Genomic DNA, 25,619 nt, shown 5'->3' with positions numbered 1-25,619 from the left:
ACAGCTACTTATGTACAGTGATATCCAGATGTAGAGAGTAATGATCTTGGACACTTGTAGATGGCTCCAGATCAAGCGATTGTCCGCCAATTAGAGCTGTGGGGTGCACCATGCGCTGGTCCTCTCTTGGACAGTCCGTTTTCCTGATGCGACGTATTAATGAAGCCCTTCATCTTTTCATCAGGGGCACACACACAGAACCCAGCCAATCTTGTATTTTCAGGAGAGCGAAAGCCTTCAGTAGGCAATCTTGCTTATATTGGATTCCAGTCGGTCGCAGTTTGGCTCAATCTGGCGCCAGGGGCAGCTGGTGCTGCTGTCCTGATTGTGGTCTAGAGTAGGCTGAGCTGAAGCTCAGTAACTATCAGAATTACCGTCGCGGGGACCGCACTGGTACGGAATATACAACAGAAATAAATAGTCAGCGCTACGACACCCCCAAACTTCTTGTAGTGTGATATATTGGCGCGCTGTTGAAGTCTCAGTGGACGATGAATTGGTCGAGAACATACCCACATGCAGCCATTGCGCTGCGCCAGCAACATCATGAATCATCATGCCATGACCTCAGTTCACTACTTCGCTAGAGCTCAACCAGCCCCCACCTCCGTCCAGCACCATCTACTCTCTAAGCTCACCACCTCTCATGAGCGCCCCAATTCTCGCCTTACGACGCACATCGCAGATACGGCATCATCTCCTCCACACCACGAGTGCAATGGCCGAGACTGCCCGTTCTCCGGCGCCATGGCGCGCCAACTTCCTCGCCCACGTCAAGGACATGGACGAGCCGTCCTTCAACCTCAGCACCCTGCACCGCATTGACGACAAGACAATCGTGCCGCGGTCGCGCACCGTGATTTACAGAGGCATGTGGGCCGACATGCCCGTCAACTCCAAGAACCAGGCCGAGCTCAACCCAAAGGGGTTCGAGAGCGACATGCCCACCCTCACCAGCGACGCGCGCATGGAGAAGGTGCCCGAGATGCTACTTTCGGGACAAGATGCTGATGACAAGGAGATGATGCAAAGCGGCAAGGGCGGGCCCGTTGAGGCCGTGTTCTGGTGCTCCAAAGCGAAGACGCAGTGGCGCCTGCGAGGGCACACCTACATCATCGGTCCGGACATTGGCAGCGATGCAGTGGCACCTGTCCGCGCCGCCGTGGAGAGGCACATGCGCGGATCCGCTAGCGAATTCAGTTTTACACGCGAGCTGACGGCCCATTTTGGCAACTTGTCGCCCATGATGAGGGGGACGTTTCGAAATCCGCCACCAGGGACGCCCTTGAGCGAGACGCTGTCCGCTGGCGAGGCATTGGGCCAAATGGTGGAGGATCTGGACGACGCGGTTGCGAGGAAAAACTTTCGGGTGGTAATTATCGTGCCCGAGGAGGTTGACCAGGTGGACTTGTCCGATCCAGCGAGAGTAAGGCGGTGGAACTACCTTCATGTAGGCGAGGGCACTGCCGGGTCTTGGAAGATCACTGAGACGTGGCCGTGAGTCTGTGTCCGTGTTTGCGCCATGAAGCTCACAAGACTGAGCGAGCATAGTGGCGCGCAGTAATAAAAATTAAACAAAGTTTGCGTGGCTCATGTCGGGACTCCATCGACTGACTTACCGCGTCCTCACCTGGCGTCATGGTCGAATCTATTAGGTTCGGCGGACTGATCTGGAAGTCCATAAGGGACGGCACACGTAGAGAAGCATCGGCGCGAAATGCACATGTGCAATCTGACTGACCCCATTATTTAATTATGGTGTCCAGTCTGGCGCATAGAGAACGCTTTATCCGTAGCATGTGATGAATCTTCCCTATAATCCTATAATCAGGGCCGTCACGTCCAGGGCTTGGAGACGATTTTGCGCTACGTAACGTTACCGCAGCCTCCATTGCAGGGGATAGGCCAGGTCTGGTTGTGAATTGATGATCAGCCTTTAGGAGTACGTAGGAACCCCATCGGCACTGCAAGGTGACTGAGATGCCGTCGCAAGGGCGATCTGCCAAGGCCATATCATCGTCTCGGCAGCTCATCCTTCCGCGCCACCCACGTTTAAGCATTAAGGTTAAATGTGGTGACGATCAGGGTTCCGATCACAGGGCCGGACCAATCTGAAGCTGTCGTCTCTGAGACCGTGATGCTGACACCTGTAGGCCTGAGTCAGGGGAGAGGGTCTCGCCAACCACATGTGATAATCTGCGTTCTCTCAAGCTTTGTCTCGTCTCGTGTCAGTCTGGTACTTGGCCATATTAGTACATGTAGGGTCCATGACACTACTGCAGGCTGGAATTGGCTACCGTAGCCTGGAGGACTATCACCAGAGTCCACAGTCCAGACTGGCGCTTGTGGAAACAAGCTTCGATGCCCAGAGCGGCTGCATGTTTGGTTTACTCCATGTTGAGAAACCACCTACCCATCTCGCGTACGGTCGATCCCTGCGTCGGCTACTCGCCCGGCCGTCTTGGCTTCCGTCGAGGTAGCATTGCTTGCCTCTTTCGTACATGTACTCGACTATCTACATACCAAAGGTCACTTACCTTATCTTTGTCATCTCCGTGATGCCCATGATATGGGTGACATGGGTGACGTGGGCGTCGGGGGCGTCGGGGGCGTCGCGAACCGGGATCTCAGTTGCTTCTCCAGGCGCGCTAGTTCAATGTGGACTGGATGAAGGCGCGCGAATGATGAGGACCAGATGCCATGGTCATTGAAGTGCGTAGATGAGAGCACAGGAGAGTTCACGGGTATAAGATGCCAGAATGAGCCCGCCACTGCAATTCTGAGTCCAATCCTCATCCATCTCAGTCCTAACTCAAGCCAAAAAATCTCCTGCTCCTATCACTCGACCGTACACACAAGCCCGTACCTTAATCCGCCAATATGAAGACTGCTGCTGTTCTCACCACGGCCCTCGCTGCCGCCACCCAGGCCGTCCCTATCCTCAACTTGGGCAATGGCAGGGGCAACAAGGGCGGGCTCCTCGGCGGGCTCTTGGACCTGGACCTCGACCTTGGCTCGGGACTCAATCTCGACCTCGGGAAGGGTGATCTGAACCTCGGCGACCTGGACGTGGATCTCGACCTCGACCTCGACCTTGCCCTCGGCGGCAAGAAGGGCAAGTACTTCACCTCCGCCTACCAGGTGATCGCCACCCCCGACCAGGTCGTCAACACGATGAATGAGAAGACGGGCGGCCTCGAGGGTACAAAAGGCCTTTACACATTCGGCATCAACTCGAACAAGGATGTCATCTGCTACAAGATCGTCATCACGGGGTTTGAGGGCGAGTATCAGTCGTCCGCTAAGACGGCTACCCACGTCCACCAGGCGGACAAGGGCATGTCCGGCCCTCCTCGGTACGTCTGGCCCTTGCTTCCAGGTTGACCGAATCAAAATGATTGACAGTGCCTTTTGCAGGATTACCTTCCCCGATCCTCAGGGCGACAAGGTCCGCGTGTCCAAGGGCTGCCTCCAGGGACCTTTCACGACGGGCATCATTGTCGATGGCCAGGACACTGGGAGGGGATTCACGCTCAAGCAAATTGAGGAGAATCCTTCAAACTTCAACGCCGACGTGCACTCGTCCCTGGCCGTGCCAGGCGCTGTCCGTGGCCAGTTCAAGCACTAAGCATGATCCTGCAATGAAATTGGAGTCTGGGAGGGGATTGTTATATATTTGAGAACGTACCTTACGACTAGTCTGTAATGCTAATCACTCACTACCAATGCAGATTGTCTCCCAATCGTTTGATGTATTCACGTAGCCTTGGGAACACATTTTCAGGTTGAGTCCCGGCAAATTGCCAAGTAAGCGTATTTAACTATCTCGCGGGTCGAATGAATGAGTTCCGTAAACAGGACCTTTGTGGCTCCTCTCGTTGAAATAGAGGAGCATGTGGATGATGAATCACGATCAGGTCCAGCGGAAAATACATATGAATGATCGACGGCACACTGTGCCAGTGCTAACAAGTTGAATCGCCACTCATGTCTCGGAGTCCAGCCTGAGGCAGGTGCAGAGCACGAAACCTTCCTCCTGCAGAAGGTTGGTGCACGTGATGTGCCGAGCAACTTTGCTCATCAACAAGCGTACTTGTAGCTAGGTACGTACTTGCGTAGAAATGAACGAAAACAAGTCTCATGTTTGGGATTGGGCTTCAAACAGGCGGTGTCGAGTATTGCGTCCCCCGCTCTTGAGCTGCAGGTTGCACTTGTGGAAGATCATCAATATGCGTCGGAGATGGACCAGTGAAACCGTCCAACCGTGCTCCGCGCGTCTTTATTAGCGACGGACGCGCAGGCCGTCATCATAGGGCCCTGGCGAATCGACAAATCAGAGGCCCCTAGCCTGATGGCCTTTAGGCCAGGTAGTGCGCCGGGGGATCAATGTCTGCAGCCGTAAACACGGATGCTATGAGAGGATCATGCGCGTGAGCCCGTTCCGTGCCGCCTTTTTCAGTGTCGTCTGGAATGTTCAGGCTTGAGTCGCTGGACTCGTGCGTTGCAGTCGTTATTGCAGGTGTGGATTGGCTGGGACGTAGGCTTCCAATAATATCATGCATGAGACACATGGGCGAAGGTACCAACAAATGTGGGGGATCGAGCTGTGTTGTTGATCAAGCTACTCTGTACGTGCGTATCAACTAATTAGTACCTTGGGTAGATCTCGTATAATTAGTTACTAATTAGTTGGTGCTCACCTAGCAAAATATGTGCTCACTCGACGAAGATATGAAATTGACGCTCGGCCAGCCTCGCTTGAAGATACGTTGTCTGGCGGTCTGATTTCGGAAGAGATACAGTGCTCACTGCTCAGCCCGGAATTCCAAATACTACCGTAATTAGTGAGGCACGACATGGAGATCATTGCCGGGGATGGGGCGGGCCACCAGCCCCTGTCGCTTGGCAGTGGGAAACACGCAGTCTGACAGGCACACCAGTGACCAGACCTCGATCTCGCATCTCGTTGCGTGTGCCGTGCTGACAGCGGATGGCTGCTTCGAGCCTGGTGCTCAGTCATATTAAACTGGATTGATTAACGATTAACCACTCCCACAGCTGCCGCTCGCCCGTGCAGTGTGTTGGCACGGGCACAGTGCATCCATCCTGCAGCAGCATGAGCACGGCTGGGAATTAGGCACCCCTGATAATAGTACCGTTCAAGTCCGTACGTACCTATAGGTCATACGACTTCCACTTTCATCACTGCTGCAGGGAAACGAACAAGGCCATGTACTGACTGGAGCCCACAAGTTCATGCCCACCGCGGACCGCAGCGGCAGGCGTCACTTTGAGTCCGTGACAGCAGACACTCCCTCCCTCCCTCGCTGCGTCTCAAAAATCTGCCGTTGCCCACATCCATCCATCTGTCCATCCCGCTGCTTCCTACATTCGACGTCTCGCTCTTTTTGCCTGCCTCACCAGACCGCGTCAATTATCGAGCTCGCCCCTTTACTTACGCCGCCATTGGCACATGTGCGACTGATCTCTTGGCTGGGCCACCCAACAGCCACATCGCATACCGAAGATTGCCAATTCGAGCAAGGCCCGGCACACAATCGACTTGTCCAGATCCCACAGGGACAATCATGGTCTCTACTTGAAGTCCGCTGGCACCCTTCCCCGACGTTTTCGCCCAGACTCGAATACCAACGTGTGCACGCACGACCGCCCTTTGAGATTGTTGGTGGTCGACCAACCGTCCACATCCCCCGATCGAAGACGACCAACGACCCGTCCGTCGCATGGGATCCTGAGGGCGAGCTGCATGTTGGTCCCTCGTCCCTCGCGACCCGAAGCGACACCCCAGACCGCACAGCACAGCTGCCTTCTTCTTCGCAGAGAGTTGGGGGTGCTCGCACCTGCTCTGTGAAATCCACAGGGCAAGCCAGCTGATAATCTACCATCGAAAACGCCGCTCGGACACCGGAATACCATGTGCGAAATGGCAATGGACGCGCTCAAACACATAATCGGCAACGTGCCGTATTGGCTCGACAGATTGGAAGAATTGAGCGGCCAGATTGAGAAGCGACAGCTGGAGTTGGCAGCCATTGCGACATCTACAGAGCCGAGGCCGCCCGGGCCCAGATCTCTGAGGAACAAGGGCTCTACGGAGTCGCTCAAACCCGCGAATGATGGCCCATCCATGATCCCCGACACGGAGGCGGCCAGCCCAGCTCCTCGACGCCCAATGTCAGGTGGCCCTCAAGGCGTCACACAGCCCCCCCCTGAAGGTCCAGCCGACACTGCTGCCGCTGGGCCTCCCGGCGGCCGACTAGGTGATGGGGCGACCGCGAAGAAGAGGCAAAGGTCAGCTTCCACGTTCGCAGTGGACGATGCGCCGCACGTCTTTCGAACGAGGAAGATGATCATTGTTTACTACGACAGCTACGTGCAGCGCTTCTTCGACGACCTTGTACGGTTCATCTCGTCGAGCAGGAACATGATGCGCAAGGCCAAGATGGCAGCCAGAGTGGCGCAAATCAAGAAGATGGCAGAGATGGACATGTCCTCGACAGATGGGCGAGACGATGATGGCGAGTCCCTGCCTTCTCTTCGGTATCTGAGCTCTCGTCGCATGCGCCCAGGACGCGCTGGGCCCGGCTCCCTCGGCGGAGAGGAGCAGCCCGATGCCTATAGTCACCTGGACAAAGGCCTTGAATTCATCCAGTGCACCTGCGAGCACGGCGCACACCAGTTCCTGCGCGACGCGGACTGCAAGGACGAGATCGCCAAGATCGGGATGAAGCTGCGTGATGTTCTCGACATGGCGCAGAAGGAAATGGACAGAGTCCTGGCGGAGGAACCGGAGCTCGCCAGGGAAACCAGCGAGGTGGATAGGACAAAGTCCTGCAGGCCCATCAGCGTTCGTCGAGAGCTGTCGGCACAACACAAGGAAGGACTGGTCACCTCAGAGAATGCCTCGAGCAAGCTCGATGCTGCCACCTCAGCGCGATCCCAGAGCTCCTTCATCCAGCCCGCCACAAAGCCACTGGCAACTATCGAGTTGGAGCCGGATGAGGGTATAGATGTCGAATTGGAGATGCCCAAGTTGCAGTACAGGTCTACGCGACATTTGCGTGCTCCACGCGTACACTATGTGTCGAACTGCACATAGGCCCTTTCGCTCAAAACAGCAATTGTCTTTACGCATACGGCGACAAGCCGACGGAGTCTTTGGGGAGAACATTTGAATTTATTTTTTGTGGCATTGCCAGCGTCTTGCATGATCTGGGGTTGGAAACTAACGGTCGGGCGAGCATATTTAGGAAAACGTAGCTTGACTGGGCCTTCATTTTAGCGATTGATTTGCAGAGTATGGTTCGCAAGCTGGTCTGGATTATGATTGAATGACTACTATCGAATGATGTATGCCACTATAATGGTGAATGTTTGACGCAGCATGTTATACCTTGTTCTTGTGTTTGGATGGTGCCGGTGCTGTGGGTAGCAATGATTAGCATCTCGACGGGGCAGGGCCACCTTTAACTATGACGTCCAGGGTCCGGGTCCAGCCAGCTACCACCAACTTACCTTATCACCTACTGTTTTCCGACGCGTACACCAACCGACGGCGCCAGGACCGGAGCCGGCGCATCTTCTTCCTTTCACGCCCAATAGATTGACATTGTCGGTTATCGAAGCGCGACACCATGACGGAGGCCTTGCGGCATAGGCCTGGCATCTAGACACCACACCCAAGCCACCGCATAGCGAGCTCTCACAATGGGCCAGGGCTTCTCCTTAGCTACGCCGGCTGCCGGATCGACGGGCATCGACATTGCGCAGCTCAGCGACGTGCAATATGAGCGCAGCGTCGGCAACGCCCGCTTCATGAAGGGCATCCGTGGTCGCACCGAGAACGGGGTCGTGCTGGTCAAGGTGCTGGTGAAGCCATACGCCGAGGTGAAGCTGGACGAGCACAAGAGGAGGCTCATCGGTCAGTCTTTTCCGTCCCCTCCACCCGGAAACTTCTAACGTGCCCAGAACAGCGGAAAGCCCTCGCCGACGTGCCCAACGCGCTCGCCTTCCAGCGCATCATCGAAACCGAGACCAACGGCTACCTCGTCCGCCAGTATCTCTACACCTCGCTCTACGACCGCCTCAGCACCCGCCCGTTCCTCGAGGACATTGAGAAGAAATGGCTGGCCTTTCAGCTCCTGTGCGCCCTGCGCGACTCGCACGCCCGCGACATCTACCACGGCGACATAAAGGCGCAGAATGTGCTTGTGACGTCCTGGAACTGGCTCTACCTGACCGACTTCTCGTCCGCCTTCAAGCCCGTCATGCTGCCCGACGACAACCCCGGCGACTTCTCCTACTTCTTCGACTCTTCGGGGCGGCGCACCTGCTACATTGCGCCGGAACGCTTCTACGCCTCGGGGGAGACACCGCCGCAGAAGTCCAAGATGACGTGGGCCATGGACATTTTCAGCGCGGGCTGCGTGATCGCCCAAATGTTCCTCGAGTCTGAGATCTTCAGCCTTGCGCAGCTGTACAAGTACAGGAGGGGCGAGTACGACCCGGTCATCACGCATCTCGGTGTCATCGCGGACAAGGACGTTCGGGAGATGATTGCGCACATGATCCAGCTCGATCCGGAGAAGCGGTATTCGGCAGACCAGTATCTCGACTTCTGGAAAGACAAGGTCTTTCCCTCGTACTTTTACAGCTTCCTCCATCAGTACATGGAACTCATCACGGACCCGTCATCAGGGAACAGCGCCATGTCCAGCATCGAGAAGAACCTTGGAGAATCGGATGACCGTATAGACCGGGTATACTACGACTTTGACAAGATCTCGTACTTTCTGGGGTATCCACAGAGGGAAGGCCAGCGCGAAGCCTTGCAGTTGCAGTCTCGGCTGAGCCTCGACCACTTTCCCATGCGACTTGGCATACCCAATCATGAGTACAGCTTATCCTCGGATCTTGAACCTCCAGAGGACGATGGCACACTCATATTCCTCACTATTGTGGTCTCGTCCCTGCGAACCACCGCCCGGGCCTCCTCACGAGTACGGGCGTGTGACGTGCTCCTGGCGTTTGCGGAGCGACTGACAGACGAGGCCAAGCTTGACCGCGTCCTGCCGTATCTCATGACCTTGTTGTCCAAAGAGAATGAAAAGGACATTGTCATGATCAGCGCGATACGTGCAATCACGCAGCTTCTACAGCTGGTACGGACGGTCACGCCAATCAACTCTCACGTGGTGGTGGAATACGTCCTCCCTCGAATGGAGATTGCGCTGGGCTCAAAGTCTCGCAAGGCAAGCCCTCTTGTTAGAGCGACATATGCTGCGTGCGTGGGTAGTCTGGCTTCAACTGCGCAACGTTTCCTGGAAATGGCCTCGAGTCTGCGGGCGGATGGGTCTATGCCCATTGCGGATCCCGAGGTCGAGCCCGGAGCAGACGCCGAGGCCAACTTTGAGAATGTTTTTGATAACGCGGGGCGACAGCTCTTTGAAGTCCTCGAGGGCCACACGAAACAGCTCGTGGAAGACCCGGATGTCAACGTACGCCGTGCGTTCTTGGCCTCTGTGCCCGAGCTGTGCATGTTTTTCCAGGATCACTCCAACGACATTCTGCTGACGCATTTAAACACGTACCTCAATGACCGCGACTGGCAGCTAAAGTGTGCGTTCTTCGACACCATTGTGGGCATCGCCGTGTTCATTGGTGGGCCAAGTCTGGAGGAGTTCATGTTACCGCTCATGGTGCAGGCCCTGGCTGACACGGAAGAACATGTCGTGCAGTCGGCTTTGCATTCTCTCGCGCAGCTCGCTAGTCTCGGATTGCTGTCGAGGGGTACATTGTGGGATCTCGCTGACCTGGTCGGACGCTTCACAATGCACCCCAACTTATGGATCAGGGAGGCGGCGGCCGAGTTTGTGTCCATGTCCGCTTGCCATCTCGACGCGGCTGACAAGATATGCATCTTGTCTCCACTTGTACAGCCTTACTTCAGGATACCAGGCATATCTGATTTCGACGAGCTCACAATCCTTGATACCTTGAAACGGCCCTTGTCCCGACCAGTCTATGACCAAGCTTTGGCGTGGGCGACCAAAGCTGAAAAGGGGCTGTTCTGGAAGGCGCTGCAGTCAGCGCGACCATCTGGGGCGGGCGCCCTGGGCAACATGGTTGCAAAATCGTCCAAGGACCTGACAGAGGGCTCGATCAGCAAGATGGCCCACAATGAGGAGGACGACCACTGGCTGGGTAGGATGCGCCAACTCGGCCTGAAGCAGGAGGATGAGCTCAAACTCACGGCCCTACGCGAGTACATCTGGCGCCTTAGCCGCATGAAGAGTCGCGACGCGAGCACAGGAGAATCTTCACCGGCTTCAGGGCTTATTCCACTGCAAAAGTTGGGGGTCACGCCGCAAACAATCTTCTTTAACGAGGAGCCATTGCACTTCCCCGACAAAGCGCCCGACTTGACTCCGTCGGGACCATATACGATTGCCGATGCGTTGCTGGATGCCTCGATGACGATTGACGATTCTGTCGGAAAGAGGAGACGCGCTGCGCTGAACATGCATAAGAATCGCGTGCACAGCGTAGGTCCACGCGCAAACTCGCAACGTTTTGCGTCGCCCGCTGCCCACGGTCGGGCCAGCTCGATGGACACTCGTGCCTTGGGACATCAGCGCACCGCATCGTCCGAGTCCGTCGACGGCCCGTACTCGGTGAGGAGAGCCATACGCCAGTCCTCGAGTGCCTTGAACCTGCTTGACAGGAAGGATGGCAACAAGTCGGTCCCCGAAACCGGGACGACGGACACCACCGCCTTTGGAGAGATGGAAGGCCCCTTTGTGCAAGAGGGAGAACCCGTCACGCCGGCAGCCAATGCCAGCGGCGCCCTGCGGACGGAGAAGAATAAGTCGTCCAAGCATAGCTATGAAGGAAACGACCCTAATATCCAGAAGATGCTGGACAACATGTACATGGAGGTCTTCCCCCGCGACGTGAAGGACTTTGGGGCTACCGTGACCCCCATCTCGAGGGACAGATCTAACACGATCATGTCCCAAGGCAAGCGGGAGGGATGGCGCCCCCAGGGGAAGCTCGTGGCTACTTTTGGAGAGCACAAGGGGCCAATCATGCGTGTTGTGCCATCTCCCGACCACGTCTTCTTCATCACTGGCAGTCACGACGGGACGGTCAAGGTATGGGACACGGCGCGACTGGAGCGTAATATTACACATCGATCTCGCCAGACACACACACAGGGGACCGAAGGGACGAAGATCACAGCACTCACATTTGTCGAAAACACGCACTGCTTTGTGAGCTGTGCTGGTGACGGCAGCGTCAGCGTCGTTCGCGTCGACACGGTGACAAACGCTGGGATCGTTCGATACGGCAAGCTCCGGGTGTTGCGTGAGTACCAGCTGCCCGATGGCGAGTGGGCAGTCTGGGCGGAGCACTTTCGACATGAGCAGGTCTCTGTGCTGTTGATTGCGACCAACCGTTCGCGTATTCTGGGTGTGGACCTCCGCACCATGAGCCTCATGTATGTGCTGGAGAATCCTGTGCGCCATGGCACGCCGACCTGTCTTTGCGTTGACAAGAAGCGCAACTGGGTATGTGTCGGAACATCGCATGGCGTCGTCGACGTCTGGGACCTCCGATTCCGCATACGACTCAAGGGATGGGGCGTGCCGGGCCAAGGGTGCATCTACCGCATGAGTCTGCACCCCACCAAAGGTAGGGGCAAGTGGGTGTGTATAGCGGGAGGCACCCTCCAGGGAGAGGTCACGGTGTGGGATCTCGAACGAGCGACGTGTCGAGAGATTTACCGGACAGCCAGCGCCAAAGAAGGGCCCAAGTCGTACGAAGCCTGGGACGTGGACGATGACAAGGGGGGCATGCTTGGTCGCTTTGGCACAAACCTCGAGAGCAGCGAGGCGGCCAACGCGGACCGAGGGATGCGCACCATGCTTGTGGGTTGCGATCCGCCGGAGGGCAGGGAGATACGCCATGCCTTTATGATCACAGGGGGCTCGGACAAGCGTCTTCGGTTCTGGGACATTCCACGGCCTGATCACTCGACCATCTACAGTGGTCTGCAAACGGACGATGCAAAGCCGACGTACACCACGAGCAACCCGGTGACGGGGCTGACAATCAACACGGAGCGCTTCCCGAGGCCGACGCAACCTGCGGCGACCAAGGGTAAGCCATCCTCTACATCGGGGGGAAGCGGGAGGCCTGCGCGGCATACGGTGATCTCGCAGCACCAGCAGCAGCTGCTGCAGTCGCATCTCGATGGTATCATGGATGTGGCTTTGTTAGAGCATCCTTATACCATGAGCGTGTCGGTAGACAGGTCCGGCGTTGTTTTCATCTTCCAGTAGGTAGACTAGACTGGGTTGCCTGCCTGCCTGGCGTTTTGGTGTTTGGTCAAAGGGGACCATGCAAGGTTTAGACAATCATACAACGATGGACTTTGACGTAGAGTGAGATACTAGTTCACACTGAATAATTGAGATCTGTTGCATTAAAGTTGCGGTGCCAGACTTCCAGTGCCAGACTTCCAGTGCCTTCCTTGGTCGTACGTCCTGATAATCTCCACTTTAATTATGGCTCGGTCACCCTCGTGCTTCAACTTCGCAGGCTCCAAAACTTCAGTCTGACCACTACGTATCACTTCAACCGCGACAATTCCTCTTGCACCACGCCGCCCACCCAGAAGAAGAGACAGCGCACATTGAACATTCAGCAGACGCCCCACACGAACCAGGTAAACCCGTCACGATGAGGCTCACCGCGGAGCTCATCCGCGACTCCCTCTCCTACCTCAACCCACTCAAGGAGCGAGAGCTCGATCTCCGAGGTGCGTTTCCGAAAAGAGCAGATTGCTACACTTGAAGAGAGCTAGAGTTGATCCCATCCTTTTTCTTGCGCATAAAGGCCACCGAATCCCCGCCATTGAGAACCTCGGCGTCGCAGGTGTAAGTGTCCCTTCCCATTAGACACGGTCCGGCCCTCGGGGGGTGGAAACGCGAGCTAATCCTGAGCAGCCGCACGATGCGATCGACCTGACTGATAACGACATCCAAGTTCTCGGCAACTTCCCGCTCTCGCCACGTATCACGACGCTGCTTCTCGCGCGCAACCGAGTCGCCGCGATTCAGCCTACGCTTGCGACCTCGACGCCCAACTTGACGAACCTGGTGCTGTCCTCGAACGCGGTTGCGGAGCTGGCCGACCTTGATCCGCTGGGAAGGCTGGGCCGGTTGACGCACCTGGTGCTCGAAGACAACCCCGTGACGAAGAAGGAGGTGAGTGGGCCACAAGAAGGATCCATGATCGTCTGACTGACGGATCTCGGCAGAACTACCGCTACTGGGTCGTCTGGCGATGTCCCGCCGTTCGCTTCCTGGACTACACAAAGGTGAAGGAGGCAGAGCGCGAGAGGGGGCGAGAGCTGTTCGGTACAGATGAGGAGCCCACAGCGCTTGCGCAGCAGGTACGTCTGAACAGAGAAAAGAAGGCATTGTTCAATGCGTGTGTGTGCTGACGGATCGTGCACCAGATTATGGGCCAAAAGTCCAAGGGCGCGGCTTTGGCGGCCAGTGGCTCTGCACAGGCGCCATCCAGATTATCGAGGATAAAGCTCACAGACGACGAGAAGAAGCGGCTGCGAGAGAGGATCAAGAATGCGACAAGCTTGCAGGAGATCAATGCGCTGGAGAAGGAACTGAACGAAGGCAGGCTACCTTCGGGGCTCCAGGGAGATCCGATGGAGGAGTAGAGTGGCCATGGTCATCTGGGGGGTTGAGAACTTTGCGTGCATATGGTCTAGGTGAACCATGGGGAATACCAAAATGATTTTGTTGGCGTTCAAACAACTTGCTTCGTCTTTGTGCTGGGTACATGATGGGCATCCGCTGATATTACCACCGAGTCGTGCTAGCCTGACATGTGGACATCCCCGTCGTGCCCTCTCTGTCCATTTGCTTGCCTCATCTCCAGCTCTAGCTGCTGGCTCGGGTCTTCCTCCGACACCAGAGCCGCCACGGACGCGGGGTGGGTCGGTGTCGCGTTCACCGCCGCCGCCGCCCTGGGGCTCGTGAGCATGCCAAACGTCGAGTCTCCGTTCACGATAGACGTGGTGGTGCTGCCGTTGGTAGCGGTACGTGGGCGTTCCATGGACGGTTCATCGCCCCCTCCTGCTGCGTTGACTGTTTTGAGGCGCGACTGTGTCTCTGCGGAGTGGGCCTTGATGTTCCTGTACGGGACGGTCTTGGGCACCACGTCCTCGAGGAACTCTAGCCTCTCCTGGCGGGCCACGGCGTTGGCTGTCATTCGGAGGAGTCAGCTGCGCGCTGCGTACTGCGTGCCGGCAATCTACATACCGACGTCTTTGTACTGAATGTTGCGGCGGGGCTTGGGGTCAATCTTAACTTGGTGATGCGCCTCCTCTGACAGGTGTTGTATGAACATCTCCTGTGCTCGTGTTAAATTTGGTTCGCTGTGTAAGTGGGTAGAGGGCGTGTGTGTGAAAACCTACTGCGGCCATGGTTATGACAAATGCGGCGTTGTTTGAGCAGATGGAAATATCCTGGTCCTGCGCAATGATCCTCTTGATTCGCGATACTGTGCGTTATTAGCAGTGTCTTGAACGTCTTAGGGTCCAGTGCGGACGTACAAGGTAGCTGGGCCTGGCCTGTCGGCTCCTTCTTGGGAGGGATGGCTGTGGTGTTGTAAGGCATGCTGGTTCGCTTCCAGAAGATGATGTGGTATGTTGTCCTCGGGTCTGACGTGGTCAGAGTTCTTATGAGATGAGGTAGCCAAGCTGTATCCTTCTTGCTCAGGCGAGAGTTCGTCCCTGAAGTGCTCCTGAGCTTGTCGTATGCAGAAAGCCAAGGATGCTCCAAGTCCGAGTGTTGTCTTTGGTCCAAGTCGATATTTGAAATTGAGTTTACTGACAGCACCGAACAATGAAGTCTATTCGGCAATCGCAATCCAGTTGAGGTCAATGAAGTTGGAATGATACTGAGAGAGACGCGCCGCGCAAGGTACCTTAGGTAGTGCTGGGATCCCCTGCAACCACTAAACGCGGTCGCCCGCAAGTGTGGCTCATGCACGGTTGGCGCACAAGCCACACTCCCGACAGCTCAACAACCAGACCTACATGTACAGCCCGCCAGCTACCTTTACCATCGTCATCCTGATCGCGCCGACCGTCCGAACGATTTGCTCGAGTCAGATTCGCATGCCATCAATGCTGGAGATCTTGCGACCATGATCTGCAGGCCAGAATTATGAATACCCAGACTCCAAACGACCTGCGGAGCCCTCAACTTCTTCGACGACCGTCCCTGAGCTCCAGGCTCTCCTTCGCAGTATCCCATGCCGAGCAAGGCGAGTCGGTTGTCGATGCGCCGCCAGCCGAGGCGCAGATTGAGGATGAAATTGCCGAAATCAAACGATATGAGGTATGCTCCGCGCAATGGCAACAAGGGCTGCTCTTCGAACAAGCCAAGCTAACCTCGCCAGGACTTTTCCACAATAGGTACGCCGATATCACGCTTCGCTATTCGATTGATGGACGATCGCAGGACTGACGATGAATGCAGACTGGGTCCAGGACTCGGCGCGCGAACAAGCGAGGCGCATAGCACGAAGGCGACGGACCGAAGGCGTATACAACCATGGCAAGCCTGGCTGGAGGTATCGCCTGTGGGAGGCCTACGAATCGGCGCAGGGGTGGATAGTCGTTACCCTTGTCGGGATTGCGATTGGTTTCAACGCGGCTCTCCTGAGTATCGTCACCGAATGGCTCTCCGACATCAAGACGGGCCACTGTAGCACGGGGTTCTACCTCAACGAGAGCTTCTGCTGCTGGGGCGAGGACAGCGGTCAGTTCGCTCGACTCTGGATGCCGTACTCACGGACTGACGAGTATAGGCTGCGATGAGTGGAAGTATTGGACGGGCTTGGAGCCCTTTGACTATTTCATCTACATCATATTTGCCGTACGCATCCCCTGGATACACCCCCCTCTGAAGGCTGGCTGACAGATCAGACCCTTTTCGCACTGGTGGCGGCAACACTCGTCAAATTCTACGCGCCCTACGCGGCGGGCTCGGGCATCTCAGAAATCAAATGCATCATCGCCGGGTTCGTCATGAAAGGGTTCCTCGGCTTCTGGACCCTCATCATCAAATCCATCGCCTTGCCTCTGACCATCGCATCAGGCCTGTCGGTCGGCAAGGAGGGTCCGAGTGTACACTACGCCGTGTGCACGGGCAATGTCATCTCGAGGCTCTTCGACAAGTACAGGCGCAATGCGTCCAAGACCCGCGAGATCCTCAGTGCAAGCGCTGCGGCCGGCGTGGCCGTCGCTTTCGGCAGTCCGATTGGTGGTGTCCTGTTCTCTCTGGAAGAAATGTCCAACTACTTCCCGCTCAAGACCTTGTGGCGAAGCTACTTTTGCGCCCTTGTCGCCACGGCCGTGCTGGCTGCGATGAACCCCTTTCGGACGGGCCAGTTGGTCATGTTTCAGGTCTCGTATGATCGCGAGTGGCATTTCTTCGAAGTCGTCTTCTACATCATCTTGGGTATCTTTGGGGGCGTCTACGGTGCGTTCGTCATGAAGTGGAATTTGCGGGTGCAATCCTTCCGCAAGAAGTACTTGACAAAGTATGCGATCGTTGAAGCTACGTTGCTAGCTGTTGCGACGGCCATACTCGCGTACCCCAATGCCTTTCTCCGTATCGACATGACGGAGAGCATGGAGATCCTCTTCCTCGAGTGTGAAGGAGGCGAGGATTATAATCAACTGTGCGAACGTGAGCACAGATGGGGCAACGTGGTGTCGCTCATCACGGCCACACTTTTGCGCACCTTTCTGGTCATCATCTCGTATGGCTGCAAGGTGCCTGCAGGTATCTTCGTGCCGTCCATGGCGATTGGGGCCTCGTTTGGGCGCACTGTGGGCATCATCGTGCAAGCTCTGCAGGAGGCCAATCCAGGAAGCGGCTTCTTTGCAGCTTGTAAGCCTGATGAACCCTGCATCACGCCTGGCACGTATGCGTTCCTGGGCGCTGCGGCTGCGCTGAGTGGCATGATGCACATCACCGTTTCTGTGGTGGTTATCATGTTTGAGCTGACAGGCGCGCTGACATACATCTTGCCCACTATGATTGTTGTCGGTGTGACGAAGATTGTTGGTGAAATGTTTGGAAAAGGAGGCATCGCCGACCGCATGATCTGGTTTAGCGGCATGCCCTTCTTGGACAACAAGGAAGAGCACAACTTTGGTGTTCCCGTTTCCAAAGTCATGCAGACTTCGATCGTCTCGATACCAGTTACCGGACTTTGTCTCAACGAGGTGGAGCAGTTGCTGGCTGACGGCAAGTATCAGGGCTTTCCCATTGTCGAAGACAAGGACAGCAAGATCCTGGTGGGATACATTGGCAGCACGGAGCTGCGGTATGCGATTGATCGTGTCCGTCGTGAACGGCATCCCGGCTCGACGGCCAAGTGCATCTTTGCCCCTCCCCCGACAGCCCATTCCCAGACATCCATGCATCCGACGGTCATGGTGAGCACGGACTCTGGAGCTTCCACATCGCTTGATTTCAGTCGATACGTTGACGCCACGCCGGTCACGGCACACCCTCGCCTGCCCCTAGAGACAGTCATGGAGCTCTTCCGGAAGATTGGCCCTCGCGTCATCCTCATTGAATACCATGGCAAGCTTACGGGGCTTGTTACTGTGAAGGACTGTCTCAAGTATCAGTTCAAGGTGGAGGCTGCCGAGAACCCCCGGGATGACCACCGCATCAACGAGGGTCAAGAGCAGTTGTGGAACCTCATGCGCCGCACGAGCAATTGGGTCTCGATCAAGGTGTCGAGGCTCACGGGAGGCAGGATACGACTTCACGAGCAGTCCGACCGACCATCCTCGCGGCCGGCACTTCAACGAGGAGGGTCGATCTTGGAGGGCACGGAAGATAGCGTCGATGCAGGTGTCGAATTAGAGAGCCGAAGGTGACACCACGGAAATCTACTATTGGATAAGCAAGGTCGAAAGCGTTCGGTGTCGTTGTCTCAAATGTCCATGTGCTGCTATCCAATCCTATCTATCTCGTTTCATCATGCAGATCCCCTAGATCAATAACATCCTCATCTCTAGTCTCCCTTTCTTCCTCTCTGCTCAACCCTCTGGGCTCAACATCCTCTGACTGCGCAGCGGCCGCGTACCCAGCATCATCCTCGCCCGCACCCTCCTTGCTCTCATCCTTCCTCCCAATGATCACGTTCCCAATCACCAAGAATGCAGCCCCAGCCCACCACATGAGGGGCAGCTGCTCGCTAAAGATGATGGCTCCCATGAACGCCGTGAGCATAAAGTTGGCCGAGGTGTTCATGATGGAGACCTGGGTTGTTGAAGTCCCCTTGGCCAACGCCGTGGTGAACAGCGACCACATCTGCCGATGTCAGTACATGTAAAAGTGATTTCGAGTCTGGGGAAGATCCCACAATGCCATTAAAAATGAGATTCAGTCCAAAGAAGGTCCCGCGTACAATATACTCCATGACGGTCTCCCAGTCAGACAGGCCTAGCGCATTGGCAATGCTGTTTGACAGCGACGTCGTGAGGGATGTCGTAGTCCTGGGTTCATCATCAGAGACGGTTCTACAATACACCTACTTCTACTTACAGCTTTGCAAAGACGCCGTTGAACGCTGCACACGCGCCGCTGGCGACAGCAAAGAAGATCCACTGCGTACGCACACTCCATGAGCCGGCGCCCCCGACGCGTAGACCTTGTGTGCCGGACATGACTCTTGCCTTGGTATCCGAGGTATGAGCAGCCTGTGTCGTCTGGTACTGTGGTGGCGGCTTCTTTCTGAGGCGTGCCATGGTGGATTTGTGTGAGCTGCTAGGGGATCGTTGAGGGAGGTTGCTGCCGGTGACGGGAACTAGTGGATCTACAAAGCGTGGCTGAGGCGCGTCTGGGGTTCTCCAGATTTGAGTACGGATTATCACAATTCAAGAATGGCGCCACGCTTCATGTGTTTGGTGCGAATTCAATCGATCTTTTAATCATATGACCTTTCTCACGTTGCATAACCTCTCATCCCCAAACGCCGAATCCCCGTCCAAAGTCAATGAGCTCCCGTGAACTCCGCCCAAATGCAGCATTCTCCGACCGTGTATGAAATATGATACCCCAGCAAGTCGACCGAGCTGGCTGATGCAGCCAACGAACTACTATGTCTCTCCGGGCTTCTTTGCGTTGCAGCTGACAATCTTGATCTTGTCCGCCGTGACGGGTGGGTGACCGTGGTCCATCTTGAAGGTGACGTTCTTGATCAAAAATGTCCAGACCTCGTCGCAGAATCGGTAGGTATCCAGGCTTCCCTGCTCGCCGTCAGTATCTCGCCAGCTTCGTCCACATGCAGCGTAGCAAAAGCGCACCTTGAACGACAAGCGGTTCTTAACGTTCTTCTGCAGCACCTCGGCAATGGCCTGGTCGAAGGACGCGAGGATCTTCATAGCCAGTTGCGGTGGGATCAGAGGTTCGGGCTGGTTCGTCTCCGGGTTCACATGGGCGATCAGGTCGTCGAGGGTATCAGTCAGGGCCAGACCGATGCTACGAAAAAGAGACAAGTTTAGTCACGGGGGGTTGCCTTTGGGCTTGGGGACAGGCCACAGTACCTGCTTCCTCGGTACAGCTCGTAGAAAGCCTGGTTGTTGGCCGCCATGACGTCCGCTAATTGCTGGCGCAATGTCTTGTATTCTCGTAATGATGCGCTGCAGTGTCGCGATCGGCCTTGTGCGATGCGGTTCGACAGGCAGTGTGCGTTGCCTGGTTTTAGTTGACGGGGCCGCTGATGGAGTTGGGTATCTCAAGGGTCCAGGCAGTCGGAGGGGCTGTATAAGATTACTAATCTGTGGCTTGACTGTCATGTGACGTCGTCGTCCGCTCCCGAGCGTGGCTTGCGTGCCAGTGGCTTTTGCTGCGGCCTACAACGCAACGTGCGCCTGTTTGACGTCGCGCCCCAGCTTAGCCAGACAAGCCAGCTCCGAATTGAAGCTCGAAGCAGCTGCCCTCCCCAACATCCCATCCCTACGCAGCCCACCATAAACCAACGCGGTCCTTTCGAAGCGTTCGCCCGACATGAGCCTCATTACCTACGGCGCCGGTGGCCTCGGCTCCTTCCTCCTCGTAGTGGGACTCTGTACGTGTTCCCCTTGTCGAAGGAGGGATGACGGTGATGATGCTTGGATGCGGTTTACTGATGGATTCATCTAGACATGCTCTTCACTGGCAGTGGTGAAGCTTTCAACGTTGGCGCATTCATCGAATCGGTCTCGCCTTATGCCTGGGCCTCGACAGGTGTCGCCCTTGCCATTGCCCTGTCCGTCGTAGGCGCCGCATGGTTAGTGATACTACTTGTCGCTGTAATACCGCAACATATCTAACCAGATTATTAGGGGCATCTTCATTACCGGCTCCTCGATCCTCGGTGGCGGCGTCAAGGCTCCCCGCATCCGAACAAAGAACTTGATCTCCATTATCTTCTGCGAAGTCGTTGCCATCTACGGCGTCATCATGGCTATTGTCTTCTCCGCCAAGATCGACTCTGTTTCTGGCCCGGAGCTTTACTCCGCCGACTCATACTACACTGGCTTTGCGCTCTTCTGGGCTGGTATCACCGTTGGCATGTGCAACTTGGTCTGTGGTGTGGCCGTGGGTATCAATGGGTCCGGCGCGGCGCTGGCGGATGCTGCCGACCCTTCACTGTATGTGCCTCATCCATGCTTGTGGGGTGTCTTGCTGACGTTGATAGATTCGTGCGCATCCTGGTTATTGAGATTTTCAGCTCCGTCTTGGGTCTGTTCGGCCTGATTGTCGGGCTGCTCGTTTCCAGCAAGGCCCCCGAATTTGGAAAGAGCGAATAAATGTCGACTTGTGTCTTCAGTGGGACAGAGACGAGGACACGAACCTACGCAAACCATGAAGCGCCCTGGATTTGCGAGCCAGACAAGGGCACGCCATTATCATCTGCATCGCGCCAAAAAGAAATGACTACATTTGGGCCGGCGTTTGGAAGATCTGACTAGGGAGAAAGACTGCTTACTCATGAGCTGTACCATTAGTAGTTCTTGAAAGTCGGAACTGCCGATTTTGTACATCAGGGTGGGATTTTACCGCAGCTGAATATATAAGTACTGGAGTATCGCATCGAAATTGTACACTTACCCTGCTAGATACGTGAGATTTTGCTCGCTCACTTCTACCTGCCCACATCCACCCTCACAGCGTTCATCATAAGGGCATCGACTTTTGTTCCCTTTTCAAGCTTGCCCTTTCCAGCTGGCATGCAGATGAGAGCGTTGGCGCTCCGCAGACTACCAACCTTGGAGCTTCTCTGACCACCAGTGCTGCTGCCGATCAACAATCCATTCTGTCCCACACTGACCACTGCGCGATGATACTCGGGCCGCGGATCCATTGCAAAGTCGTGCCCGAGCACAACAGGGACCTTGGGCAACCCGACTGGCGAGACGCCAGACTGCTTGTGTAGCGACGGCAGAACGAACAGGTGGAAGGTCACCAACGCCGACGCTGGGTTGCCAGGCAATGAGAAGATGACTTTTGACAACCGGTCACCGGCATTGTTCTTGACGGGTATTGTAGCAAAGGTGGTCGGTTTGCCTGGCTTCATGGCAACACGGCCAAAGTGGATGGTCCCTCCTAACGAGCGCTCAATGGTTGGCTTCAAAAGATCCAGTTCGCCCATGGATACACCGCCCGTGGTAATGAGGACGTCGGCGCTTCGTAGACCCTCGCGCAGAGTCTCCTCAAGCGAGCCAGGCTTGTCTTTGGCAATGCCCAGGTCAACCGTTCGGAAACCCCATGCCTGGGCAGCGGAGATGAGCGTGATGCGATTGGTGTCGCGGACCTCCCCGAGACGAAGAGCACTGGGCCTGTCGTAATCGACAATCTCGTCACCCGTAGACAAGATGCCAATCGTAGGTCGACGGTAAATTTTGACGGACGAAACGCCGACAGCAGCCAGGAGACCGATTTCGCCCCCTACGCCCGAGAGCTGCTCCCCTTTTTTGAGGATGACGCTGCCTTGGGTGATGTCGCTGCCCACCTCGCGAATGTTCTCACCCTCTTTAACACCCTCCACCTTGATCTCTACGTCTTTCTCCTCCTTGCCATCTTCCGTCATGCTGTCGAGGGTTGTATCCTCAACCATGATCACTGATGTGGCGCCGGGTGGCAATGGTGCTCCAGTGGTAATCCGAGCAATCTCACCCTCCTTCAGCTGTCCGATCTCTCCCGGCGCAGCGTGCGACACGGCCGTGACAGGGTATGCGCCTTTGAAGATGCCATCTTTGGGCACCACAACAGCGTATCCGTCCACGATACTTGCGCGGAAAGCAGGCACATTTTCCCGGGCTAGAACGGCCTCTGCCAAGACGCAGCCAACGATCGTCTCGTCAACATTTACCTCCACTATCTCAGGCTCTGGAGTAGCTTCAGATATCTTGGCCAGCGCCTCTCCCACGGATATCATGGGGTATGGTGACTCGCGATGGCGGCGAGTTGGGCCCAAACTTGGGTCGTTGGACAGCGATGTCGAGCCAGGCTTGGTATGACGGACCAGACCGCCATGACCGTGGCCATGAGTGTGTCCGTGTTCGTGGCCATGTCCATGGTGGTGATGGTGGTGGCCATGGGTATGCTCTCCTGCCGAGATTCCGGCTTCCTTCTCCAACTTCTTAACTCCTCCTGAGTGCAGTTTACGCGAGTCAACGCCCGCAGCTTGCTGACAGGCGTGGGGCAGGGTCTTGATGATAGCCTCGAGGTTCTCCTTCGCACCTTTGGGTGAGCCAGGAAGAGTGACGATGATGGTTTTGTTTCGGACGCCAGCCTTCGGTCTGGACATCATCGCGACTGGTGGGATTAGCTGTAGCATTGGAGCATCGTAGATAGAGGACTTACATGGCGTGACGGATAGCGAGGCGGAAATCATGGCATGCACCAGCCCTGGAGCTTCCTTCTGTAGCAGATGATCTACGGCCTATCGGATGTCAGGAACGATTCCGTATATTCTCGTTGCCTACACCAGGGTTAGCTTACCTCAGGCGTAGCATCTGCGATCGCGAATCCGGTTCCTCCGGTGGTGATAATGAGATTGGGGCAGTCATGCCCATCAGTCCAAGTTTTGATTTGACGCTGAATCTCCAACGCATTATCAGACACGATTTGTGTGTCCTTGACCTCCCACTTTCCTGCGCCTTGATCATCAAAGACACCTTCAAGGACCCCAGCCGAGGCGTCTGTCGAGGGGTCCTTTGCAGCTGTCGTAGAGACGATGAGAATTGCTGCTTTGAGGGGCTGCGCCATGTTATGTTTAATTTTGCAATGAATTCTCTTTCGTTTGAGTTAGTCGAAATGGCGCCAAAAGAAAGAGCTGCCTCGCGAGATACATCAGCAAGCTCAGATGTAGCTGGCCATGACGGTACCGGGTTGGCCCCACCCTGCAGTTACGTTAGTGACAGTATTTCCGCTTCGGCTCAGAGTTTCACCTGAAATCTTTCACGTTGATGACACGCGACAAATCCTCGGTCCATTGACAGATTTGACGGTCCAAAATGGTACGCATCAAGGAGCGCTATCTCCTGGTCAACATATTGTATCCCAATGATTCGACCCAACTGCCGAAACCAGGTCTTCCAAGCCATGTCCAGCTACACCAGCCTACAACAGACAGCATGACCCCAGGTTCACTGCTCAGAGGCATCAAGAAGGAGGTTGAAATTCTATACGGGGATTATGGTGCAGGCATGCTCAACGGGCTACAGAGTGAGTAGTAACGAATCACCTTGCGCGTGCCATTCAAAACTCTGACCATCTGCAGTCAAGTATCTTTCCCTGGCAACGTCCACCTTTATCATCAAATGCTCTCGCGCCATGTGCTCAATGTTGTGGTCAGCCTTGACTTTTATGGGCCGCGTCCCTAACAAGGACGGCACAGGGAAGCATTGCATATTCCGCGTGGTGCGCGTCAGCGGTACAATTCGCAAAGTCGAGGAAGAAGCCATTCGCCAAAGCAGGGCTCTCATCGTCGCAGCCAAGCAGGAAGCCAGTGAAGCACAAGGCTCGATATCCGGCATCACGCGACACACCGCTGGCACGCAATCATCGGCACAGAGTCACCTTGCAATGGTTGATGACTCTGACGAGTCAATGGACGACGCAGATGGTTGAGAAACGGGGTATCATTCATTTCTTGCGCGTCACGTTGATGCCACTATCCGGAGGCACTGACATATCACCAAAGTCCGGATCAAACGCGCTCCCAGAGGCCGGCGCCGCTGGCTGAGACGGCTGAAGATCCATGGCCTGCTGCTGTCGCAGCTTCTCCTGTTCTTCCTCGATTTCACGCTCTTCCTGATCATACGCCTCCTTGTTGTCGATCCAGCGCTCTTGGATGTCGACACCACCCATCAATGAGGCCTCATTCCGCATTGACACGGCCCAGATCGTGTCATTTGCGCCCTCGGCACTACCAAAGACATATCCACCAGCACGATCAATCACCCTAAGAATGTGCATCATGCTCTTTTTGTTTTCGATCGCCAGGACTTCGTATCGCACGAGACCATAGCTTTCGATCATGCCGGCGATAGCCTCGTTCAGTTTGCCGAATTTGTCGCTTCGCAGAGCTGGTGACTCGGCTTCGAGAAATGGCGTGAGGTATGTGAGATCGTCCACATCGGTGTAGTACTCCAAGTTGAAGGGCAGCTCGTCGTAAGCGTGGACCTTGTCGATCTTGGAGAGAATGTTGACGTGCGGCATGTCCATCTGGATCATGGCGCGGAGGGAGAGGAGGACGTTGGAGACGTAGAGCGACGGCTGCGTCAGGCAGAAGGAGTCGGAGAGGTGGACGCAGACGAACTGAAGGTGTCAGCGAGAGGTCCTAGTCTAGTTTCTCGGGGGTGGCATACCCGAAAGTCTGACTTCTTTTGCAGCCTGTTAAAGATGTTTCGCAATGAGTTGTGGTGCGTGTAAAGCTCGACTTGTCCGGGACAGTCAAAGAGGATGTAGTCATCCTTGTACTCCTTCAAGCCTTCCTCCAACCATTCGAAGTTGTTCTCAAGCTCTTCTAGGGCATACAAGATGCCCCCATTCGGTCCAAGTCGATCTTCCTTCATGATATCCTCTAGCTTCACGAGAGATCGAATGTCGAGGGCGGCAGGATAGCTTGTCTGGTCGTTGGCCGGGTCCAGGTTCACGACGGCGCATGCGCGCCCGATGGCGCCCATGAATTGGTGCACTAGATTGTCAGGCGTTGAAACTTCATCGCTTCGTGTTGCTTACTGCCATCGCAATAGGTACTTTTGCCAGCACCGGGGCTGCCAAGGACGAGCTGCGCGAAGGGCATCTCTGGGGATGTGATTCAGCTCAAATGTGCATTCTTGACTCTTCAGACATTTGAATGGCGGAGCAAGATTGATGTCTGATACACTCTCGGTCGATCAACGTCGTGAGTTAGCATGGTGGATGCGACAAGGTTGTCTCGTGCCCCGCCATCATCTTCTGGAAGCTCCGTCCCGGCTTAGGCTC

General features: G+C 55.7%; 13 protein-coding genes across 13 annotated transcripts; 8 read left to right on the top strand and 5 right to left on the bottom strand.

Moving 5' to 3' along the window:
* Positions 1–718: 718 nt before the first annotated feature.
* On the top strand, positions 719–1,501 carry J7T54_002299 (uncharacterized protein; the record flags this gene model as incomplete). The annotated part of the gene is made up of 1 exon (XM_051506477.1): positions 719–1,501. The coding sequence occupies one exon, from the start codon at positions 719–721 to the stop codon at positions 1,499–1,501; it is 783 nt and encodes a 260-aa protein (XP_051362262.1).
* A 1,379-nt stretch (positions 1,502–2,880) lies between these two features.
* On the top strand, positions 2,881–3,628 carry J7T54_002298 (uncharacterized protein; the record flags this gene model as incomplete). The annotated part of the gene is made up of 2 exons (XM_051506476.1): positions 2,881–3,356; positions 3,418–3,628. The coding sequence occupies 2 exons, from the start codon at positions 2,881–2,883 to the stop codon at positions 3,626–3,628; spliced, it is 687 nt and encodes a 228-aa protein (XP_051362261.1).
* Positions 3,629–5,935: 2,307 nt separating this feature from the next.
* On the top strand, positions 5,936–7,120 carry J7T54_002297 (uncharacterized protein; the record flags this gene model as incomplete). The annotated part of the gene is made up of 1 exon (XM_051506475.1): positions 5,936–7,120. The coding sequence occupies one exon, from the start codon at positions 5,936–5,938 to the stop codon at positions 7,118–7,120; it is 1,185 nt and encodes a 394-aa protein (XP_051362260.1).
* Positions 7,121–7,728: 608 nt separating this feature from the next.
* J7T54_002296 (putative serine/threonine-protein kinase-like protein) lies at positions 7,729–12,365 on the top strand (the record flags this gene model as incomplete). Its single annotated transcript, XM_051506474.1, has 2 exons — positions 7,729–7,942; positions 7,990–12,365. 2 exons carry the CDS (start codon positions 7,729–7,731, stop codon positions 12,363–12,365), a joined length of 4,590 nt encoding a protein of 1,529 aa, XP_051362259.1.
* A 400-nt stretch (positions 12,366–12,765) lies between these two features.
* J7T54_002295 (U2 small nuclear ribonucleoprotein A') lies at positions 12,766–13,765 on the top strand (the record flags this gene model as incomplete). Its single annotated transcript, XM_051506472.1, has 5 exons — positions 12,766–12,844; positions 12,922–12,962; positions 13,032–13,292; positions 13,346–13,480; positions 13,547–13,765. 5 exons carry the CDS (start codon positions 12,766–12,768, stop codon positions 13,763–13,765), a joined length of 735 nt encoding a protein of 244 aa, XP_051362258.1.
* A 158-nt stretch (positions 13,766–13,923) lies between these two features.
* Positions 13,924–14,726, bottom strand: J7T54_002294 (putative transcription factor-like protein; the record flags this gene model as incomplete). Its single annotated transcript, XM_051506471.1, has 4 exons — positions 13,924–14,312; positions 14,370–14,460; positions 14,525–14,610; positions 14,663–14,726. The coding sequence occupies 4 exons, from the start codon at positions 14,724–14,726 to the stop codon at positions 13,924–13,926; spliced, it is 630 nt and encodes a 209-aa protein (XP_051362257.1).
* A 552-nt stretch (positions 14,727–15,278) lies between these two features.
* Positions 15,279–18,016, top strand: J7T54_002293 (voltage-gated chloride channel; the record flags this gene model as incomplete). Its single annotated transcript, XM_051506470.1, has 5 exons — positions 15,279–15,452; positions 15,514–15,529; positions 15,594–15,875; positions 15,925–15,992; positions 16,043–18,016. 5 exons carry the CDS (start codon positions 15,279–15,281, stop codon positions 18,014–18,016), a joined length of 2,514 nt encoding a protein of 837 aa, XP_051362256.1.
* Positions 18,017–18,104: 88 nt separating this feature from the next.
* Positions 18,105–18,889, bottom strand: J7T54_002292 (Transmembrane protein-like protein; the record flags this gene model as incomplete). The annotated part of the gene is made up of 3 exons (XM_051506469.1): positions 18,105–18,452; positions 18,550–18,637; positions 18,687–18,889. The coding sequence occupies 3 exons, from the start codon at positions 18,887–18,889 to the stop codon at positions 18,105–18,107; spliced, it is 639 nt and encodes a 212-aa protein (XP_051362255.1).
* Positions 18,890–19,240: 351 nt separating this feature from the next.
* On the bottom strand, positions 19,241–19,734 carry J7T54_002291 (Transcription initiation factor IIA subunit-like protein; the record flags this gene model as incomplete). The annotated part of the gene is made up of 3 exons (XM_051506468.1): positions 19,241–19,390; positions 19,448–19,622; positions 19,688–19,734. 3 exons carry the CDS (start codon positions 19,732–19,734, stop codon positions 19,241–19,243), a joined length of 372 nt encoding a protein of 123 aa, XP_051362254.1.
* A 416-nt stretch (positions 19,735–20,150) lies between these two features.
* Positions 20,151–20,935, top strand: J7T54_002290 (V-type H+-transporting ATPase 21kDa proteolipid subunit; the record flags this gene model as incomplete). The annotated part of the gene is made up of 4 exons (XM_051506467.1): positions 20,151–20,211; positions 20,286–20,412; positions 20,468–20,776; positions 20,824–20,935. 4 exons carry the CDS (start codon positions 20,151–20,153, stop codon positions 20,933–20,935), a joined length of 609 nt encoding a protein of 202 aa, XP_051362253.1.
* A 335-nt stretch (positions 20,936–21,270) lies between these two features.
* Positions 21,271–23,396, bottom strand: J7T54_002289 (molybdenum cofactor biosynthesis protein Gephyrin; the record flags this gene model as incomplete). The annotated part of the gene is made up of 3 exons (XM_051506466.1): positions 21,271–22,943; positions 22,992–23,070; positions 23,130–23,396. The coding sequence occupies 3 exons, from the start codon at positions 23,394–23,396 to the stop codon at positions 21,271–21,273; spliced, it is 2,019 nt and encodes a 672-aa protein (XP_051362252.1).
* A 368-nt stretch (positions 23,397–23,764) lies between these two features.
* On the top strand, positions 23,765–24,260 carry J7T54_002288 (Rpp14 family; the record flags this gene model as incomplete). The annotated part of the gene is made up of 2 exons (XM_051506465.1): positions 23,765–23,855; positions 23,911–24,260. 2 exons carry the CDS (start codon positions 23,765–23,767, stop codon positions 24,258–24,260), a joined length of 441 nt encoding a protein of 146 aa, XP_051362251.1.
* A 15-nt stretch (positions 24,261–24,275) lies between these two features.
* On the bottom strand, positions 24,276–25,318 carry J7T54_002287 (ATP-binding family member B; the record flags this gene model as incomplete). Its single annotated transcript, XM_051506464.1, has 2 exons — positions 24,276–24,950; positions 25,001–25,318. 2 exons carry the CDS (start codon positions 25,316–25,318, stop codon positions 24,276–24,278), a joined length of 993 nt encoding a protein of 330 aa, XP_051362250.1.
* Between the last annotated feature and the right edge of the window lie 301 nt (positions 25,319–25,619).

This window comes from Emericellopsis cladophorae (genome assembly GCF_022114955.1).
Source record: "Emericellopsis cladophorae strain MUM 19.33 chromosome Unknown NODE_22_length_311439_cov_122_237611, whole genome shotgun sequence".
Taxonomy (NCBI): domain Eukaryota; kingdom Fungi; phylum Ascomycota; class Sordariomycetes; order Hypocreales; family Bionectriaceae; genus Emericellopsis; species Emericellopsis cladophorae.
The sequence above is the reverse complement of the archived record's forward strand: the minus strand, read 5'-3'. Positions and strand labels throughout refer to the sequence as shown.